This window comes from Centruroides sculpturatus, unplaced genomic scaffold (genome assembly GCF_000671375.1).
Source record: "Centruroides sculpturatus isolate CEXI.00-Female unplaced genomic scaffold, Cexi_2.0 scaffold502, whole genome shotgun sequence".
Lineage (NCBI taxonomy): Eukaryota > Metazoa > Arthropoda > Arachnida > Scorpiones > Buthidae > Centruroides > Centruroides sculpturatus.
This window is the reverse complement of record NW_019384630.1, coordinates 81,435-103,596: the sequence shown is the minus strand read 5'-3', so window position 1 is coordinate 103,596 and position 22,162 is coordinate 81,435. Positions and strand designations below refer to the sequence as shown.

At 27.7% G+C, this 22,162-nt stretch overlaps 1 protein-coding gene across 1 annotated transcript in view; it reads right to left on the bottom strand.

Moving 5' to 3' along the window:
- Positions 1 to 22,162, bottom strand: part of LOC111625744 — a 58,707-nt gene that overhangs the window by 19,282 nt on the left and 17,263 nt on the right. The window contains exon 2 of the mRNA XM_023368965.1: positions 6,488 to 6,726. Within this exon, the coding sequence (XP_023224733.1) occupies positions 6,488 to 6,702 (215 nt within the window). The 5' untranslated portion in view covers positions 6,703 to 6,726. The remainder of the gene's footprint in view (positions 1 to 6,487; positions 6,727 to 22,162) is intronic.

Sequence of the window (22,162 nt, the reverse complement as noted above, 5' to 3'; positions counted from 1 at the left end):
GGAAGGTATAGATCTAAAGTAGCATATAGATCCAACTCAAGTTTGTCTTGGTCAGATGCCTTTTATTGTTTGCCATCGCCTATTGGACATGCAAGCATTCCTCAGACAGTCCTCTAGTTGTGACCTATCTCCATCATCGTCAGTCTTGGCCCTGTCGTCATTCAGATCGAATCTTCCTCAAGATCATCTCAAGTAACTTTCAAAATATTGCTGAGGTGATGTCAGAATTCTTCACCGATTAGTACCTATGTATATACACTTCGATATATAAACTTCATCGCTTAGTACTTATGTTTGTACAGTACAGTAGTGTGGTATTACTTGCATATAAGACACTAAACCGAAATAAAGAGGTAACCGAAAATCCGCAAATTCAGAATTAAGGTCAACTTATAGAGATTTCTGTACCTATCAATACTTCTTAAAGATTAGTAGACCGAATTACAATATACTGTTGATTTGGTAATAATGAAAACAATGCCGTGTCCTCTCTACCAGCTCAAGAGAAATTTTGAAAAGAAAAAAAAATCATTACTTAAAAAAGAAGCATAGAAAAAAAAGTTTGAAATAAATATAATAAAATGCATAAACTGTTTAAAATTTAATGAAATAAAACAGACGTCTGGAGCTCAACCCTCCCCCCTTTTCCTACTTTATCCAATTTGTCATAATCTCTTCCTCTCTCCCATATTTCAATTCAGTACGTGTCTGTGAAATAATTGTTTTTGTCTGTATATTCAGCTATATGTAACAAATTTAAAAAGCCGTTTTATAGCCGTACAATTACATAAATTATTTCGTAAACTCTCTTTAAAGTTAAAAAAACGTGGTAATTTTTTATATCCGTCAGATATTATAATAAATTATACTACACAGTATTAAATTACATTTCAAATAATTTCAAGGCTCTATAATATTTTTAAAATAGGAAAAACACGAATGCAACGATAGACGAGATAAAAATAATGAATAATCTCTTTTGTAAATTTTTATCCAAGTTCTTCAAGCGTTAACTTCTTATTGAATAAGTTATTTTGAAATTAATAAATTTGCTTCTTCACTATGACAAATCTTAAAACGAGATAATTTTTCTTTTGAGAATATTAAATGAACTAATAAATAAATAAATATTTTAAATTGTATACAAAGTTTAGCATTTTAATTTTCTAAAATATTTTTTTTATAAAATGTTATTATTATTTTCTAAAATATATATTTATTTTTTAAAATAATAAGTTAGTTATTTACTTATTTTAATTATAATAAGTATTGGAGGAATAAAATGTCAGGAAAAAGCTCTGTAAATAGATTAAACATGCTTTTACGGAAAAGCATTTATTTAAATCTATATCTTTTAGCATTTCGTGGATATTATTACTTCAGAAGCATCATCTCATTTAATTCCTAAGCATACTGTAATAATATATAATACTGTAATAAAAATAATTTAAATTTCTTTCAGAAAAAAGTAAGTCCTATAAGCAAAATTACTCTTAATATATCTTTTCTTAACTCAGAAAAATTACTCAAAACATCTTAGGATCTTCTTTCATATTTAATATTAATATAATTGTCATCAGACGTCGGTATCTGGCCCATAAGGGTAAAGATTGACCTAACAATAATAAAACTAATAATATTTTGCACTAGTTAAAGTTAAAAATTATGCTAAATGCTGTAAAGATAATGTGGTTTTGAATAACAAATGTTTACTTGAATTCTTAACGATGACTAAAGATGTTACTTTTGCACGATGTACTTTGACGAATTTAATGTTTATTCTTAACAAATTTATGTATATGATAAATATAATAAATTTATATTTTATTTAATAATAAAAATTAGATTTAAAAACACAGAAAAAAGCGTAGAAATTCTAATCCTCTTTCCGACATCTGATGACAAATGGATATACTTTATTTGTCATCAGATGTTGGAAAGAGGATTAGGATTTCGATGTCTTTTTCTGAGTTTTTTTTAATCTAATTTTTATTATTAAATGACATAAATTTATTACATTTATTATGTACAAAAATTTGCTAAGAATAAGAATTTACAATATTTAGATTTGAAAGCTTTGGATCGTTTTTTTTTTTTTTTTTTAAATGTTAGGTTATAAAACTTTCTAATAAATTTTCTTTACACGAATTAAATTTTTTATTTTTGTATCCCATAATTTGAGTTGGGGAGTAAAAATTTCAATAATTTGTAGACAGTTTCTAATCATTTCTCGTTGTTTCCTAGTCTAATAGAAACTGTAATTCCTACAGGTTTCTTCTCCTTTGTGTACAGTACAAATTATTTCGGAAATGATTATTCCTCGCTGCATTGAATCAACAAGGATCAAGTAACAATAAAGATCGTTTCACGCTTAATGAGAATGGAAAAGAAAAAAGAAATCGACAATAGATATAGTGCGTTATTAGTGACATACTTCTGTTCTCTAACAAGCAATGCGCCGAATTATGGTCAGAATTAGTTAGATTTTTTTACATCAATTGAAAACTTGCATTAAGCTTATTACAGAAATATAAAAATTTAAATTCCAATTGTGAAAAATGTTGAAAAGTTCTTCCATAAACCGCATTAACTTGAAAATCCTTGCCCAAATTCGTATACATTCGTCGTCGTCGGCCATGTTTTTGTTCTTTAGATTTCTGTTTATGCAGGAGATTGATAAAGGAATCGAAATGGCATTCATAACAGAATCGAAGCAGCATGTTTTCTGCTTTAATTACTTTTTTGTAGAGAAGAACAAATGGGATAATCACTTTTCTAAGAATTATGACAATTAGATTGTCGTTGCAATTCATAATTGCCATAAATTCTGCTAATTGTAGAAAAATTCTCAAAAACACAAAATTGCGTAATTACACTCTATGTACCAAGATAGAGGTTAAAATGTTGTTTTTAGCACATACATTCGTTTTAACTATATTATTCGCTCAAATATCTTGCGAAAGATCATTTTCATAATTAAAATATATTTTAAATCAACTTCGTAATAATTTATGAATGTCGTTTGGAAGAATTTGTTTATGTCGTCAGAAAAAGATATATTGATGACAATAGAAAATAAAGAAAAAGATCTAGCAACGAGTTGTGTAAATTTCTAACCAAGAGTTAAAAACTGTCTGTTATGAGATTTTAGTTAAAACTTTTTATTTTATTAAATATTATAAAATGGCAAAAGATTAATTTTGTAGGTAGAGATGGGTTATATATTATATATAGGCCTATATAAAGTGAGAAAATGCTGAAAACGAGAAAAACCATTCAATCCGTCGGATCCACTCGAGATATGGCACCATGATCTCCTCTATCTTCCAACCCCCTCGACCTTTAACCAGCAAAGTTTATTAGCATCAATCTTCCTAATATACAGATCTTCTTGCAAAGTTTCAGAAAATTTCGACAAGAATCACGGGAGTTATTAAACTTCAGATTGAATTAAAAAAAATCGTGTACCCCCACCCATACATACAGAAAAAAATTCATTTTTTTGTTTTGCATTTTTCAACGTTGCAAGGTCTCCGAGTTCAAAAATGTAAAAACCTTGGGAATCATTTTTTTTGACTGATTGCCATACTTTTCCTCTGTTATATATAACAGCCGAGAAAGTAATGAAGCAACAATTGATGAAATAAAATTACAAGTACACTATACTAAAACGTATTTTATATATTTTTAAGTAATGCATTAATTTTATATTTTTATCTTTTACGTCTAATGCAATAAATATAAAAGTTTTAAAATTATAATTTTCTTTATGGCCGTGGACCTACAATATTAAATAGATTTTCTCTAGGCTAATTTATGAGTCAACTTGCATATATTACTAATGAGTCAATGTTAAGATTAAATTATATGAATTCGTATATTATTGAAATGATATATAAATAATCATTAACAAATAATCTAATTTATATCTGATAAAATGGGATGACTTTCCCGGCAAAAACTTCAAATTTTTCTTTTCCTGTTAGTACAATAAGCGAATAAGAAATAAGGGAAAAACAGGAATATAAAATTTGGGGGAAAGATAGAACAAATTAGACTGAGTTGGTATGGACGTACCAAATGAATGAGAAAAATTAGAATACCAAAGTTGGTTTTGGGGAAGGAGATGGAGGGGAGAAGAACCAGAAGATTCAAGAAGAGATAGATGGACAAGATAGCTGAAGACACAAGAAAAAGAATTGACGATGTAACAGTGATGTTTGCAGAGTAGTAGTAAAAAGCAATTTGAAGCTTAATAATTCCTCTATCCTTTGTCGAAAATTTATGAAATTTTGCAGGCAGATTTGTGTATTAGGGGATTGATGCTATTAAATTTTGGTGGTTAAAGATCGAGGTGTTGTGTCATATCTCGAGTGAGGTCAAACTTAATAAAGATTTTACTGGTTATAAGCATTTACAATTATTATTTATTTTTTATAAAACTCATTTCTATTCTTAAAATTAACATTTGCCATTTTATAATATTTAATAATATAAAAAGTTTTTAAAAATAAAATTTTATAACAGATAGCGCCACGTACAAATTTCACTTTTTTGCCGGGAAAGTTAGTTAATTCGTTTCTGGAATTTTTACAAATAATTCTCTTGGAAATTTTCATTTATAATAATTTAATACATCTTTATAGCAAGTGAAATAAACATTATGATTCAACTTCCAATAGCAATATTTGAATTATTAGTCGTTTATATAATTGTCTATAAGGAAAATATTATTTTTTAATAACAAATTTTCCTTATTTTTATTTAAATTCATAAAATTATTTTTATAAAATTTTAAAATGACTGCAAATTTATTACAGTAAGAAAAATAATTTACAATAATAGGTCTATATAATTGTAGTTGAAACCTATTATGTTCAAATAAAATTTCGGACTGTATGAACTTATATTATATTTATACTTGACAATTAGAATATAAATAACTCTTAGCCTAATAAAGTTTGTATAGAAAATTGACCTAACATATTGTTCTTTAATTAGGTTACAAAAACTTCCGTATTTTCATCGAATTTTCACTTGTAAATTATTTATCGTGTACTTTAGATGTAACGTTCTACTATTTGACATTAAAATTGTCCCACTCAAAGTGCCTGGTATGTTGGAAGTATCACGTGCCACGTAGTTTAGTTAGGTAACACGTGATATTCCCAACATATTCACGTTGCTACTCATTTAACCTGAGACTAGACACACAGAACGAGTTATGTCGTCACGTGTATGCATTCCTATGGGTTATATGTGTTCGAACTTTCTAATCTTAATTATTATTAAATAAAGGAGAAACAAATAAAAGTGGATATATATTATTGGAAAAAGCAACTAACTAAATTATATTATTCGGGTAGAGCTCACTCGAGGATCTAGGCTGAAGAAAAGATTAAGGAAAGCAACTAACTCAATTCAAAATGATGTAATTTAAATGATACCCAATATTTATTGTACTACTGTTGTAAAACGATTTGTTATCTAATTAAATATATTCTATATATTTTAAAATTGATAATAGTTTAATTAGGCATACATGTACAATACATGTACAATGTAGAATACCAATGGAGAAGTCTATTCTAAATATAAATATGTTAGAATAGCTTGTAAAATCTGTCGATCAGTAATCAGCGATCTCTAGAGTAAACACTATCAAGTTTGATAAAGAATTATAATTTATTAATTAAAATCATTAAAAATTAATTATATTTTATAACTATATGTTATTTTTTATTCTAAAATTCATCTTTCTCATTTAAAATATATTTATTGCAGAAATTAATGAAAATATATTTGTATAAAATATAAAATTCGATTTTTATATCATTGTTTATTTCAGATTAGATAAAAATTATTAATATGAGATACAGACTACAAGAAGAAGCTTTTATTAACGTACCTGTCACGTATCTGACCACATTCNTCTTTAAAAAATTTTAAGATAATTATATTTAATCAAATGAGTCTCTAAATAGAAGAAGAGTCTATCATTAGGTTTGCATGTCAAAAAGGTATGGCGATAAGAGAATAAATGATAGCTGAACAAAAGAAAAGAAATAAGGAATCAAGAAAATTCCAGGATAAAAATTTAATGAGAGAAAAGAATGCAACATCTGAAAGGTTTAGAAAGAAAGAATTAACGCAATTAACTTGACGTGGCGATAAGTAATAATAGTAATAACGTGTCAAATCATCATGGAAAAGAATCACTAGAGAAAGAATAGTGTGATAAGAAGCCATGAAAAATCATAATAGAATTATAAAAAAAAAAAACTACAGTAAACCATTTAAACATAATTAATATAATTAAATTTTTTCGAATGTTTTCTGATGACAAAAATGGTTATTAAAANGAAATTAATGAAAATATATTTGTATAAAATATAAAATTCGATTTTTATATCATTGTTTATTTCAGATTAGATAAAAATTATTAATATGAGATACAGACTACAAGAAGAAGCTTTTATTAACGTACCTGTCACGTATCTGACCACATTCTAAACCAGTAGCTTTACATACTGCTTGTTGCACTTCCAGACCAGCCATAGATTTGACAGGATAGAGAATTATTTTAGAAAGTCGTCCTATTTTTCGACATCTGTTTCTCCATTTTTTGAACATTAAAATTGCAACAGAAGTAATTAAAACGGTTGTAAGAGCTCCTACAAAAGTTAGCTTCGACAGCTGCATGTTTCAAATGACACAGCAATCTATCTAAACAAAAGATAAAGTGTCAGTCCATAGATTATCGATAAAATTGACATTAAAAAAATAAAAATATTGATTACATTTTGCCAATGTCTAACTACAAGATTAATTCGTTTAAATTCTGTTTAATGAGCTTGTTAACATGAATTTATTAACCTGTTAACCTGAAGAAATTATTTTTAAATGAATAGAAAATAAGAGAAATATTTTCTAGTTGAAATGTTGGAAAATAATTATTACAGTTTATATTTATTTTAAATTAATTATAAGTAATGATGCATAACATTGATCTTGAGATTAACATTAGAATTACTTCTGTGTTCTTTATTCATCTTTATTATTCTTTATTTATTAAGTTATTTGAAAAAAAATATTTTAAGGAATACAATAAAGAATTTTAATATGAAATATCTACAAATAATAAAAGTTTAAAGAATTAAGAATTGCAAAATCAACATTTTATGTAAATAAGTTGCAGACTCTTTACAAGCCTTATTAATTAGGTTGCCATTTTTATTTATTATTTGACATTTAATATAATAAATAAAAATTAAATAATAGATTAATAAAGAAAATATTATTGAAAAATTAAACCTAAAACACACAAAGCTATCTTATCTAAAAGTTATAAATTTTTAATTACAGATATTAACATTAGTCTATGTATAATCGTGTTATACTGAGTTCATATCCTGGAAAAAATATATTAAAATGTAGATACAAATAAAATATTTTACACAATGAAGAGAAATAGAAATAAAATTTCAAATCTCCTTACTTTTTTCTTAGTATTTATTGTGTTATTTGTAGAATATAAATATTTTGTGCTGAATTTTAAACTTTTTTTGAATTCTAAAATATTATTACATGTTTGTCACGCTTCACTTCTCAAGAATTTTCTACAATTGAAGAATGCTGTCTATAATTTCGTAGTATTATATAAGAAAAAAGCGGTTTAAAGAAATCATTCTCTTGTTCCTTGGCTATTTTTTAGGCTTTTAATATTAACTGTTAAAATTTTAAAAATATTTTTGATATAGTAATTTAAGTTATTAATGCCTTCGTAATTCACAACTCTTAAAAATTTACCATTTTGTAAATTAAATGAAATAAATAACAAAAACTTGTTCACGATGTCGCATAATTTTATTCTTATACAGTGGATAACCCAGAGGAGTAAAGGAACCAAAGGCTAAGGGGCAAAGAAACTAAAAAAACACTTATTAATTAAAATTCATTTTTATATTCATATTTTGTTGTTTCCTCTACTTCTAAATTACTTGCGAATTAGCGGTTGCATAAGATGGGAACTCGTAGAAAACACGGGCGCTGAATTGAACAAACGAATAGTGCCTTGTGTTTCTAGGCACTATTCGTTTGTTCAATTCGAAACAGCAGAGATCATGGGTATCGTACGGAAGTGGAAGACGTCAATAATGTTAGATCGAAGCAGTGGCGTATCTATTGGACACAAGATGGCCGAGCGGTTAGGTTGGCAGCCTATTACTCTGGAGGATCGGAAACGAATCCGGATAGGTCGAAGAACTCCAGGAATTTTTTGGGAAGTAATCCGTCTGGAAATGTCAGGCTCCATCCCTCACCATCCATTCACCCCACACAGTGAACCTGGCTGAAACCATAATGGACTTACTAAAGAAAAAAGTATGCTAAATATTCGCCAAGTGGCATAACTAATATTAAGTTCAGTTTAGCGATGTTTTAGAAACCAGATCAGGTTTTGGGATTTGTTTCTACGGAAAATATTTAAAATCTTGGCAATAGGAATATTTAAATCCCTATACCATCAAGAATGCCCTAAGCATTGGAGGCCCTTTATCTTATTTTTCTCAAAGGACTTAAAATTTCTAGTTTCTGTCAATTCTGTGGGTGGGAGAAAGTTAACACGGACAAAGTTGCTATTCACATATTAGAAAGAATTGGAATTCTTTATAGAGTTTCGAATGATAACATGTAAACTGTGCATTGATTCAAGACCGGCCCAACTTACATATGTCCATGAAAGTCATTCGACGGTAGTTGTTATGGACAATATTAATTAATACGATGACCGTACGTTCTTTATTTAAGAGGACAGTTTTTTATTTCACTGGTTTGTCTTTTAAATTTTTTAAAATCTAAAATGGCCATTTTGTCTTTTGTTTTGTAAATTGAAATACAGTATAGTAAATTGAATATTGGTGCCGTATACGGACGCAAATATTTAATTTACCTAATTTATTTTATACAATTTATAAATTTTACCAAACCTGCATTGATTATTTAAATAGCCGGAGCAGCTCTTTCATGAAAATAAGAGTATTAAGAGTATTTGAATGGGTCCTACTAGGAGAAACTCCTCTTTGGGTGGGGAAGGACGATGTTTCGTGTATATTGTTAAAAGTTATGATTATTAAAATATATCCTACGAGCAATTGTTTTTTACGACATCGTCACAATGCCTCGCTGCAATTTTTCATCATATTTTTAATTAATTTAATTTAAAATACATGCTCTTCATCTCAAATTAATATGTCTTGCCCTCTATACATCATACTTTTCCCGTTTGCAGTAGAGTTATGCCAGTCATCTAACTCCTTTCAGGGAAAACATTTTAAATTGAAATAACGTGACTTCCGGTGCAAACCGAAAGTTAAAATACAGTTATTCGGGGCCCTCTGCTCCCACTCTTTCCATATCTGGTTTCAGCACTCATCTATCTAATTCTGTTCACGAGATTGAAAAGGACAGACAGTCAGGCGACAGTGGAAATTTATAGGTCTATATTTTATTGAAATTGCAGCCCAAAACATCTATAATTTATTAAAAATATTAGCAACACTTTCAGTAACAACATGTGTCAGTGAAAGGTCATTTTCCACTTTACGTCTTTTAAAAATCTATTTAAGAGCTACCATAACACAACCACGATTATGGCTTTGTCATATACACAGAGAGATTAATGTAACAACGGCTAAATTTTTTATCCGTTTAATTCGGTCCCCAAGATTAAATCCTGAGTGCACCACTGTTCTTATGTACAGGACCAACGAGAGATGGGATTTTGGGGTTTAATCTCTCCCATTTGGGAAATACAGTATATTAATATTAAAATTAAACAGTATATTATATATAACATATTTATTAACTGCCCTTTCATTTTTTCCTTAATTTACTATATTGTGTTACACTATTTACAATGGATTTTCGCTATATCCGTCCTGGGTAATCCAGCCTCTCAATTATCCGGCATATTTCGCATGATCGCCTAAGATCTTTCGTTTCTATGAAAATGTTAGATATGTCAAACATCAAATTTTCCTGTTTATTCGATTCATTCTTTTGTTCATTTCTGTGTATAGGATTGAATTCCAGCGTGCCTTGCCTTAGTAATTGTCTTCCTGACGCCTAAAAAGAATCGTCATTCATTGCTCTTAGGCCTATACAGTTTCAGTAATCCGGCACCTCACTATGCGAGAAATGACCGAAATAGCAAGAGTCTACTTTATGTAATAAACTAATAAAAAAGTTAATCTATGCCATGAAAAAAAATGCGTTATTTAAACTGCACTTTTAAAGTCCTGTGCATGGGCCTAATTTAAAAAAATAATGAATTTTCACTAAGATTAAATTCGTAATATTAATGCTTTGAATAGTATTAGGACAAAACAGCTTATAAAATATTAACGGGTTATCGTAATTAAAGTATACCTGTTCAACGCTGTATAGAGAGATATTTAACAGTTCAAATGCAGCCAAATTAGATATAGTGACATTTCATTAGAAAAACGTTTTCGTTAAAAAAATAGTAGGCCTATCACATCTCATCGCTATGGCACTTTTGGTGCTGCAAGTAACAAATATTTTATTTGTAAAGACAGGAGATACTACTCATTATGACCTTCAGATGTAAATCCTAAAGGCAAAAAACAGTATGTTGAAAGGCCGACCATATTGATCTTCTGTGATGTTTCTGATATACAATGTGATTGTGTCTTTCAATACTGCCAAATTTATAACATATCCTCGATAAACTAAACTTTATCCACAAATGAAACTGCTTTTTCGTTGTTTGCATCGATAAAAGTGTCTTAGTGAGAGTTTTCATACTTTTTTTTTACGGAAATGTCTTCCGCATGTCCTGAAATGTCATCCTGAGAAATTTGGTTGCATTTAAACTTATAAATATCTCTCTACAACACAGCGTTGAATAGGGGGTAATTTAATTAATCTAACGAGGTAGATTTCCTTGAACTATTAATAACCAGGCAGGATCTTCCTGAAAATACCTAAACATTTTATAATTTTTATATGATTATATTGGAAGGTCACGGCTTAAACAATCTTTATTCTATTTTATTCTAAGCTCCAGTTAATGTTAGTTATTTTCCATAATTTAGTTTCTTATTTGAAAATGAGAAATATACAAATGAAATGAGTAATTTATTTTTAAATCTGTTCTCTTAAAACATTGGTTTAGTGGAATAATGCAACGCAATAACCTACATAGGCGATCTGCAACGGTTTGCCGCTGTACAGGACTTTCTATGAGAAATTGACACTTATTTAAGTGTTACAAACATTATGGAAATTCATAAAACTCTACGTGGCCAGCGCGTTGGTGAGATGCGAACCCTCAATTTATTATCACTGTTTAGGGGTTTTATGCACTTGAATACTGATGAACTCTGTAAAAACATATTTCACCTTATTTTATTTACTACAAAATATTTAAAAGTATAGAATTGCATCATATTTATTTTAATTTAAAAAATTTATAAACAAATTAATTTTTTCATCACAATAAATTTGCTTAGAAACTAGGCAATGTTGCGCTTTGTATTCTTGTTGCACTGTGTTTCGCAATTTGGTGTATTCCGTTTGCACAGTATAATAATTCATCTTGTTTTAAAGTAATAAATACAAAAGTAGTTTATTCATCTCATATATTAAATAAGGACAATTTCACTCACTGTCGTATATTAACTATATAAAAAAACGTTTAACTTATGGTAAGTTTTATTTAAAAATTCATAAATTTTTTTCTTTAAAATTGAATAATTTCTCTGTAAAACAGTTTTTATAGACAATATAATACGATTAATGATTTTAAATCTTTGAAATTCAAAACTGTATTTTGTGGAATTTTGGAATATCTCAAAACCCATTTATTTTATGATAAAATTGTCATTTTACGATGTAAAAACATAACTCGATTTAATTAATTTTCTAAAGAAATTTATGTTATTCTGACTTACTGATTAGAACTATGTTATTTTCCTATGGGGATTCTTTTCTCTGGGCATATTTGGAAATACAATTGAACCTCCAATAATGACCATTTCCTAACAACGGTCTCTTCTAAACAGCGGCCATCTTTAACAGAAATACATACGAAATAATAACTTCCAAACAGCGGTCACCTCTATTTTTAATGTTTTCATCAGTGGCCTTTAGAGATTCGAGTGTATAAGTTTTCATAAGTTTGACTATATCATTATAACTATTAGCACATGAATTGCATTAGTACTTTTTATTCATTAAAATTTAAATTTTAGAGATTATTTATTAATTTTTATATCTAATTAATTGTCATTTTTCTGTAAAACTTTAAAATACCATTGGACGAGGGGAATGAATGTAAATAGTTACATTTATTCATAATAATAAATTTATCTGTATCGAAAATTAATATATAAGTTTTTAATATGGTAGCTACAAATGAGAAAGATATAATCTTTGCAAAAGTATCACGCATTGTCTGATGAATCTTATTTAATAAAATAATATTTATTTAGTGTAGATATTAATTAAATTTTTTAATAGAAATTACAACATATTTCTTACTTCTTTTATATCAAATTAAATAAAATAAGTAATAAAAAATAATATTTTTGTGAGGAAGATTTCAGTAGAAATTAATGAGACTTTCAAAACTTATTTTTATTATTTTAATTTTTTGTTACTGTTAACTATCTTCGTGTCAAAATTTAAAATTAAATTACAATTTATTTTAAAAAATTATTAAAAACATCGTTACTTTTAAATGATAGAAAGTTAATAAAATTTCTTTAAAAAATTTTAAGATAATTATATTTAATCAAATGAGTCTCTAAATAGAAGAAGAGTCTATCATTAGGTTTGCATGTCAAAAAGGTATGGCGATAAGAGAATAAATGATAGCTGAACAAAAGAAAAGAAATAAGGAATCAAGAAAATTCCAGGATAAAAATTTAATGAGAGAAAAGAATGCAACATCTGAAAGGTTTAGAAAGAAAGAATTAACGCAATTAACTTGACGTGGCGATAAGTAATAATAGTAATAACGTGTCAAATCATCATGGAAAAGAATCACTAGAGAAAGAATAGTGTGATAAGAAGCCATGAAAAATCATAATAGAATTATAAAAAAAAAACTACAGTAAACCATTTAAACATAATTAATATAATTAAATTTTTTCGAATGTTTTCTGATGACAAAAATGGTTATTAAAATAACAGTTTGTCGCAATATAAAAATATCAAACTGATAATTATACTTGAATAATATAATTTATATTTTAATTTTATAATATTGTAAACAGCTTTTAAAAATAATAGCTAACTAGATCGGTTCAAAACGTTTCGTGAATACGTTGACCAGAATAAATTGGGCTCAAGTTGTCCCATTGTAGGCATGGTCAAACTCGTAATGGACATAAAGGAGGCCATCTTAGTGCTTGCAGAGAAGGAAAAATAATTTTAAAAAAATACATATTGTTTCAAGAATAACATATTTACAGTAAATTATATTTGTAGAAACACAATAGCAATAATAAGCAAGAAATATAAACTTGAATTTAAGCATGTTTTGTTTTCTATCTATCCAGCGATTTAAATTTGCGAGAGAGATTTAGGTTTATTCAATTAAAAATGTTCCGTAAATTATACTATTATAATACCATTTAGATTTATTTATAGATTTTTAAAATAAAATAGAATGATTAGAGATTTAATGGATAGCTTTATGATACAGAGTACTATAATTTCAGTTGAACACAACATTAAGATTATTGGACAACATGCAGACAAAAGACAATATTTTATATTTATATTTTATTAAAAAACATGATATCTATGTAATGATGACAAAATAAATACAATATATAAATAAATATACTTTTCAAGCTATTTTCATACTCTTATCATGAATAATGATAAGAGTATGAAAATAGATCTTTATCTGATCATCTTCCACCAGTGGCCGAGTGGATAAAACCGCTGAACACTCGTCGTGGAGACACTCATTCGCACCTCATTAACGAGATGGCAGCGTAGAACTTTCCGGGGGTTTACTCACGTGTATAACACCTAAACAGGGACCGATTTGCCATAGTAGGACCACCGGGAGGTATCTCATCCTTGGCAGGATTGCTTGGCAGGCATCCTTACTTAAGGGTTTCATTGTCATTTAGCCTACCAGTGGTGCCCAAACTTTTTGATTGGCGGGTCAAATTGCGCATATGCCGTAGATAGAGCCGGCAAGAAATATTTTATATATTATATATATATATTTCATGTAAACTAAACATAGGCCTACATATAAATGATGTGTTTGTGGGCCGGATTTGGTCCTGGGTCGTAGTTTGAGCACCACTGCCTTATATCCATTAATACCATTAATCTAATCTTCCTTTTGAAGAATGGAAATAGCCTTAGATACTTAAATTATCTTAAATATTTGAATTGGCCAGATGACTAAGGTTAAGGCCCTAGGTGTCGTAAAAGATTCCCTCAGTGCCCACAGGGTGTAAAGAGCCAAAAATGAAAAGAAAAGAAAAAAATAAAATTTTCAAAAAGATAAAATTTATAAATCTTACAGATATATTCAAAAACAATTCCTCAATAATTTTATTGCATTATTGTTTTACTTTCCCGGCTGTTGTGTATACATAACAAAGGGAAGTATTGGAATCGTGTCAAATTTGACCCTCCGAGTGTTTTGCAAATCTTCGCGTTTTAAGACCTTCCGAACCCAAAAAACTCAGAAAACGGAAAAAAATTCCGTGGATATGTGTGTATGGGTGTGCGCATTGAATAGGTATGTGTGGGTATGTTGGCATCTATTTCGTTTAATATATCAGGAGAGGATAAAGATTAAGAAACGAAATTTGACACGGTAGTTTGTGTATAAGGGACATTGATGCAATTGAAATTAAGTTGTGAAAGGTTGAAGGCGAGAGATAGAGGGTGATCGTGTATCATATCTCCAATGGGGTCGGACATAATAAAGATTTTATGCTTTATAGAAATCCCAATTTTCTGTGAAACTCATCTTTATCCTCAAAATTAAGCTTTTTGTTATTTTATCATAATTAAAAATAAAAAAAAAATTATAACACAATTTCCTAACAGAGGGCGTCACACAGAATTTTATTTATTTATTATGATTAATAATATAAGAGTTATTTTTTAAAGTAACAGCCCGGAAAGTTACGCAACTGAGAGTAACTTAGAATTTTCTTTGAGAAGAGAAATTTGCTTCTTTATATATAATTTTAAGCCACAAAACTACATTATATTTAACATGTTCCGAATATATTTTGCTGAATTGGCAAAATATCAAAAAATTGTTTGCAAAGTAGAAATGTAAATTCGAAAGTAAATTTAAGTTAAAAGTAAAATTTCCTCGGAAATTTATCGGTGTTTTTAATCAATTATTTTCATTGAATAAAGATTTTCCTCATTTCATTAAAATACAAAATGCTTCATAATAATTTCGTACGATGAATTTCACGTGAAATATTTCACAGAATAATTCCAAGTACTGTATTTATAAAAACCATTAAATGTTTATCGCTATTAACTTCCATTAAGGATGGTTTCGTCTTAAAAGAATTGCAATGTAAATATTTTCTATATTACATTGATCTAGCCTTAAATTTATTCTGAATAAATTTTGTTCAATCATATATTTATGAAAAGAAACCCACATAGCTTTGAAAAATTTTAATCCAGGAAACTCAGAAGAATTACAATAAATACTCTTATAGTAAGCAAGAGAATTGTAATATGGCTGTTAGATTTTTATAATAATTCTATTTAACATTTTTTCTGCTTTGTTTTTTGAATGAATTCTTAAATATTAACGTGGACCATTACAATTTCAAAAACTGGTTAGTGTAATGCAACGGTTCCCAAAGTGTGTAATAAAGGTGGCACATAGAATCGCAAAATGTAAAAAGCCTCATACCATCGCAGAAAAGCTTATTCTACTGGCTGCTGTAGATATGATGAACATTATGATCGGTGAGTCTGGTAGGAAGCAGCTTCAAAAGTGCCTTTGTCCAATAACACTATCAGTAGCAGAATACAGCACATAGCGAAGGACCTCCAATGTTCAGTTAATTGAAAAAATAAAAGGGAAGGAATTTGGTTTGCAGCTGAATAAGGACACAGGTAATAATAATAATGATGCACACTTGATTTGCTATGTACGGTTTATAGACAGTAATAACATTATAGAAGGCTTTCTCTTTTGTAAAAGTATCACTGCTGGCGCTAAGGCCGACGGCTTGTACGAGATCTTTGATATTTTTATATACGAAAATAAGTTGGTGTGAACTAAGTGCATTGGTATCTGTACAAATGGTGCTCGTTCTATGTTCGGGTGTTATGGAAGATTGTAAGAACTTTTTCGAAGCAGAAACCCTGATGCACTGAGGACCAATTGCGTTATTCACAGAGAAGCACTCCCATCTGAGTCCTACATTGAACCAGGCCTTAGAATATGTAGTAAATGTAGTAAACTTTATAAAAACTCGACCGTTGAAGGCAAGATTTTTCAAAAACCTATGAGGATATGGGATCAGAGCACACGTCTTTGTTGTACTAGAGAACTTCGAAAAAGTACAAAACATCACCAGGAGAGAGCGATGGCTTTCTCGAGGTAATGTTTTTTCTCGTACGTTTGAACTGTGACAGGAAATTTTTATTTTTCTTTAACCCCTTCTGAGTAGTAAAGCTCAGAGAATCTTAATTTCATTTACAACTTTTTATTTGTACGAAGCTGAGTTTATCGCTGTGATAAAAACTAAGCATTACACAAAAATCAATGCGAAGAAGGAAATGAGTGTGGCTGTGTTCAGTTTGATTCCAAGATTTGAGAAAATGTACAGTGATCAACAGGCTCATCCATTCCACTAATTATAATTAATAGTGTTTTATTTATTTTTTACTTCACGTCCTAACTCTTTAATTTAAAAAATATTGGCTATTTCGCAAATTGTACTTGTTAGAATTTGACATAGGGCGCCTTGGGAATATCTGGATTTAGCAAGGGCGCCGAGAATCAAAAAAGTTTGGAAACCATTGGTGTAATGGTTAGGTTATGAAGAGTGGTTACGGTTCTATGGATAGTTTATGGAGATAATGTTTAATAAGATGAATTTAAGCAAATAATTTAAAGCTTTCCATATAGAGATTTTTATTAGGAGAGTTTAATTTTAAAATTATTTTGCAATTATAAGAGAGATCTTTTATTGAAGATTTTTCAGCATAAGAAAATTATATTAAACTTGGAATTAACAATGGATACAGTATTTTAAAATTGTTCAAATATTATGGTGACTTTTATTCGGCATATTTGTCTATAAACTTAAAGAAAATTGTTTCTTTTAGATTTATTGGATAGAATCAATATTTGCAAATTTAGTCATTTTAAGCAACGATTTAGGCCAAACTCTTTATTTCGAATAAATTAAAACAGAAATGAAACACTTTCTTCAATTAAAAAAGTAAATGTAAAGCATTAAACTTATAAACGTCTTTTTAACTTTATGAAGTTTTTAATGCTTTTAAAGCTGATTAATATGTCAGATTATTATCTAAACTATTTTTGTTAATCTTAGAGAAACCTCCTGAATAATTTCAATAAAGTAATTGTTAATTACGCAGTCGAAACCAGTCAGAATTGCTCAACTTTATATCTGACCGTCGTGGACTGTGTTTCGAGTTACGCCCGAATGAAGGTCGCATAAATGATCAACAGTGAAATACAACATTAAGAAGCGACAGAATCGTTGCCTAGTAAAACTTCTAAACAAACTTATAATATCAAACGTAATTAAAAATAAATTAAAGCTCATATAATATGAAAGAAATGTAAAATTTAATGAAATTTTGAGTAAATTCTTAGATAAATTATTATTATTTTAACAAAAATGCTTTAAAAAATATGCTTTATTCAATTCTATAATAGTTTTTTATATTTTATTGTCAAATAATACAAAATAGTTTCTACAAAGTACAATTTCCAGTCTATAACAGTCTATTATTTCCAGTCTGTACTTTGTAAGAATTATATAAAATTGTATTTTGTATAAATTTAGACTTTAAATAGTAGATAATTTATGCAGCGTCATATAAAAAATATTTATGAATAGTAGTAGAGCGGAGATTATTAATAAACAGATATTTAGAAACGTTCTCAATAACCTAGACCTCTTTACATATATTTTTATATGCACAATTAATAGAAATTTATGTCATAGTGATTGTAGCAACTTATTTATTTCTTCCTAACGTAGATATAAATCCAAAATATTCATTACAATCAATATATACTGTATGATACAAAAATTATATATAATATATAAGCCATTCAATTTTGTATTATTATATAGTAAGCAATGAAATGTCTGACTATAAAATGACAAATACTTCAATTAAAAATAAATATAACTAGAAAATCATTATAATTTAATTAATCAATTTTCTGTGTAGTAAATACTTGAGCCCATGTTAATTAATTCTGTAGTGCATTACTTCTGATGTAGAAATCACTATAAATTATTAATATCCGCTAGAAGCGAATGATTGAAAAATATCCTTCTACAGGAAACTGATCAAAGTAATTTTCCTACTTTAATATACCATCAGAAATCAGGATTATTTTATTTAAAAGTATTTGATATCAGATTAAATAAAATAAAATTTATATTTTTCATTAATCTTAATTATCTTTAAATAAATAAATAAATAAAAATATTGTTGCTAGGTGAATTGTGTCTAGCATAGTACTTTCTAAGCATTGTGATAGATACAATTTTATTATATTTGCATTTATGATATTTATTATTTTGTATTTTTTTAATTATAAACTATGTATTTATATCATTTTCATGTCAGAAATCAATTTTGAAGGTGGAAAGTAATTAGAAAATTAATATTTAGCTTCAAAATATAGTTTATTTGTTGCTGAATTGTGCGTTGTAATATTATCAAAATTGACAGTCATAAGTGCAATACATTGGAATTTCCTAACATACTGTACCTCTGCATATAAAACCTTTCATTATTATATAACTCCATGACCTATAATTAATATATAGAATTAAATAAAATATATGAATTAATGAATTAAATAAATATGAATTAAATAAAATTATAAGCAATAACGACCACCTCCCAACTACGGTCACCTCTAAAAAACTGACATTTTTATGTTTTCTTCTGTAAGAAGCCCAGTTAATTATGAATCCTAAACAATTGTTTAATTTATCTAATTAAATATAAACATTGTTGTTACGTATTGCTTAATTGTTCTAGATTACATTAATTAAATACTACTAAAACAGGCTTGTATGTAGGCTATGTTAATTATGTTTTTTCTATGTAAATTTACTTTATGTTATGAAGCTAAATACAGACCTAACATTGTTCATGTCAATTAACAAACTTTTTATTTTTTTAAACTATTTCTCTATATATTTCGGTTTAAAGTGCACTCAAACCTCTAAAAAACGGCCACTGAAAGAAACACAAAAGAATGACCGTTGTTTAATTAAAGGTTATTTCGTATGCATTTCAGAAAGAAACATTCCTGAAAAAAGGCCGCCGTTTAGGGGTGGCCGTCGTTAAAAGGTAGCCGTTATTGAAGGTTCCATGTTTTAATAATCTAATTAATACGAATTTAACCGAATCGTAATTGAAAAATATTAAATTTAAATTATTATTTAGACTTAAAACAATAATTTGTAGATAAATATGTCGTTACTTTATGTTAATAAATATAAAAGTATTTTAATTATTATATTAATAGATGTCTCGATAAACAGGAAACAATGAATTATGATTCAGAAAATGTTATATGAATTTTGAGAAAATGTATTTTTGTTAAATAGTTATAAAATACTTTCATTTTACGGTGCGCTAAATGTTTTACTTTAAATTAACCTGTACAGCAACTACATTTACAGGTATAATTAAAGCTCAAATTTTTCTAAGAATATTGCAGTTTGTCTCTAGAATTTTTTATAATACTTGTCCTTGATTGCCATTCCCTAAAACACAATGTATTATACAATTTAACAAGAATCAACCCTCAAAAATTACATAAATATTTCTTTAATAAGTTATATAAGTCAATATTTATTATATTTTTAATTAATATCTCTATGCTTAATTCACTTATAAATAAACTTATATTAAAGATTATATTATTTACAAATAGATAGCAATTTTATAATTTTCTAAAATTGAATGTTCTAAAAAATAATTCTGTTTGAATTTCACAATGCAAGGATTTCTCATAATGGTGGGATGATAATAGACGAGAAAATCAGCCATGCTTAAACAAAGCATATCAGAAAAATGAAAGAATTTCTTTCGGATTAAGCAACACAGTCTCATAGAAAACATCCTAAATACATAGAATATATTTTAATATAACTCTTTTATCTTTATTAACGTTTAAATTTAGTGTTAACAAACTGTTTCTCCTAATAAAATATACTGAAAAATAAGATAACCTTGCTCCTTGTTTGTTTATCAAATGCTACTGAATGTTTCCAAGGTTCATCCATTGCGTATTTTCATTGGAAAATCCGAAAATCTTATAGAAATTTCTAGATACTTATTTACAAAATTTATATAAAATCACTATTATCAATTTAAACATTAATAACTCTGTCACGACTGCTTGACATGATATCACTTATTATGAATTATAGAACCAGAAGAATAAAAGACCGGAAATGGATGACTCTTACAGAATAATGCAAAGTTTAAATATAAAAATAACAGCTGATATGTTTAAATAAAGAAAAAATAATAATACTAATCTCGTCTGAATAAATAATACATACTTAATTATTCAAAGAAATGAATATAGGTTAGCAAATGATTCAAATAAACCTATTTACTTTCATTTGAGAAATGGAGAATTTGTTTAAATTGTTATATTTTGTTATAATTTTATTAAAAATTTTTTTAAAATATTTATCGATTTTCTTGTTAAAAATGATGTCGTGTCGCTTATAATTNACGAGGTAGATTTCCTTGAACTATTAATAACCAGGCAGGATCTTCCTGAAAATACCTAAACATTTTATAATTTTTATATGATTATATTGGAAGGTCACGGCTTAAACGATCTTTATTCTATTTTATTCTAAGCTCCAGTTAATGTTAGTTATTTTCCATAATTTAGTTTCTTATTTGAAAATGAGAAATATACAAATGAAATGAGTAATTTATTTTTAAATCTGTTCTCTTAAAACATTGGTTTAGTGGAATAATGCAACGCAATAACCTACATAGGCGATCTGCAACGGTTTGCCGCTGTACAGGACTTTCTATGAGAAATTGACACTTATTTAAGTGTTACAAACATTATGGAAATTCATAAAACTCTACGTGGCCAGCGCGTTGGTGAGATGCGAACCCTCAATTTATTATCACTGTTTAGGGGTTTTATGCACTTGAATACTGATGAACTCTGTAAAAACATATTTCACCTTATTTTATTTACTACAAAATATTTAAAAGTATAGAATTGCATCATATTTATTTTAATTTAAAAAATTTATAAACAAATTAATTTTTTCATCACAATAAATTTGCTTAGAAACTAGGCAATGTTGCGCTTTGTATTCTCGTTGCACTGTGTTTCGCAATTTGGTGTATTCCGTTTGCACAGTATAATAATTCATCTTGTTTTAAAGTAATAAATACAAAAGTAGTTTATTCATCTCATATATTAAATAAGGACAATTTCACTCACTGTCGTATATTAACTATATAAAAAAACGTTTAACTTATGGTAAGTTTTATTTAAAAATTCATAAATTTTTTTCTTTAAAATTGAATAATTTCTCTGTAAAACAGTTTTTATAGACAATATAATACGATTAATGATTTTAAATCTTTGAAATTCAAAACTGTATTTTGTGGAATTTTGGAATATCTCAAAACCCATTTATTTTATGATAAAATTGTCATTTTACGATGTAAAAACATAACTCGATTTAATTAATTTTCTAAAGAAATTTATGTTATTCTGACTTACTGATTAGAACTATGTTATTTTCCTATGGGGATTCTTTTCTCTGGGCATATTTGGAAATACAATTGAACCTCCAATAATGACCATTTCCTAACAACGGTCTCTTCTAAACAGCGGCCA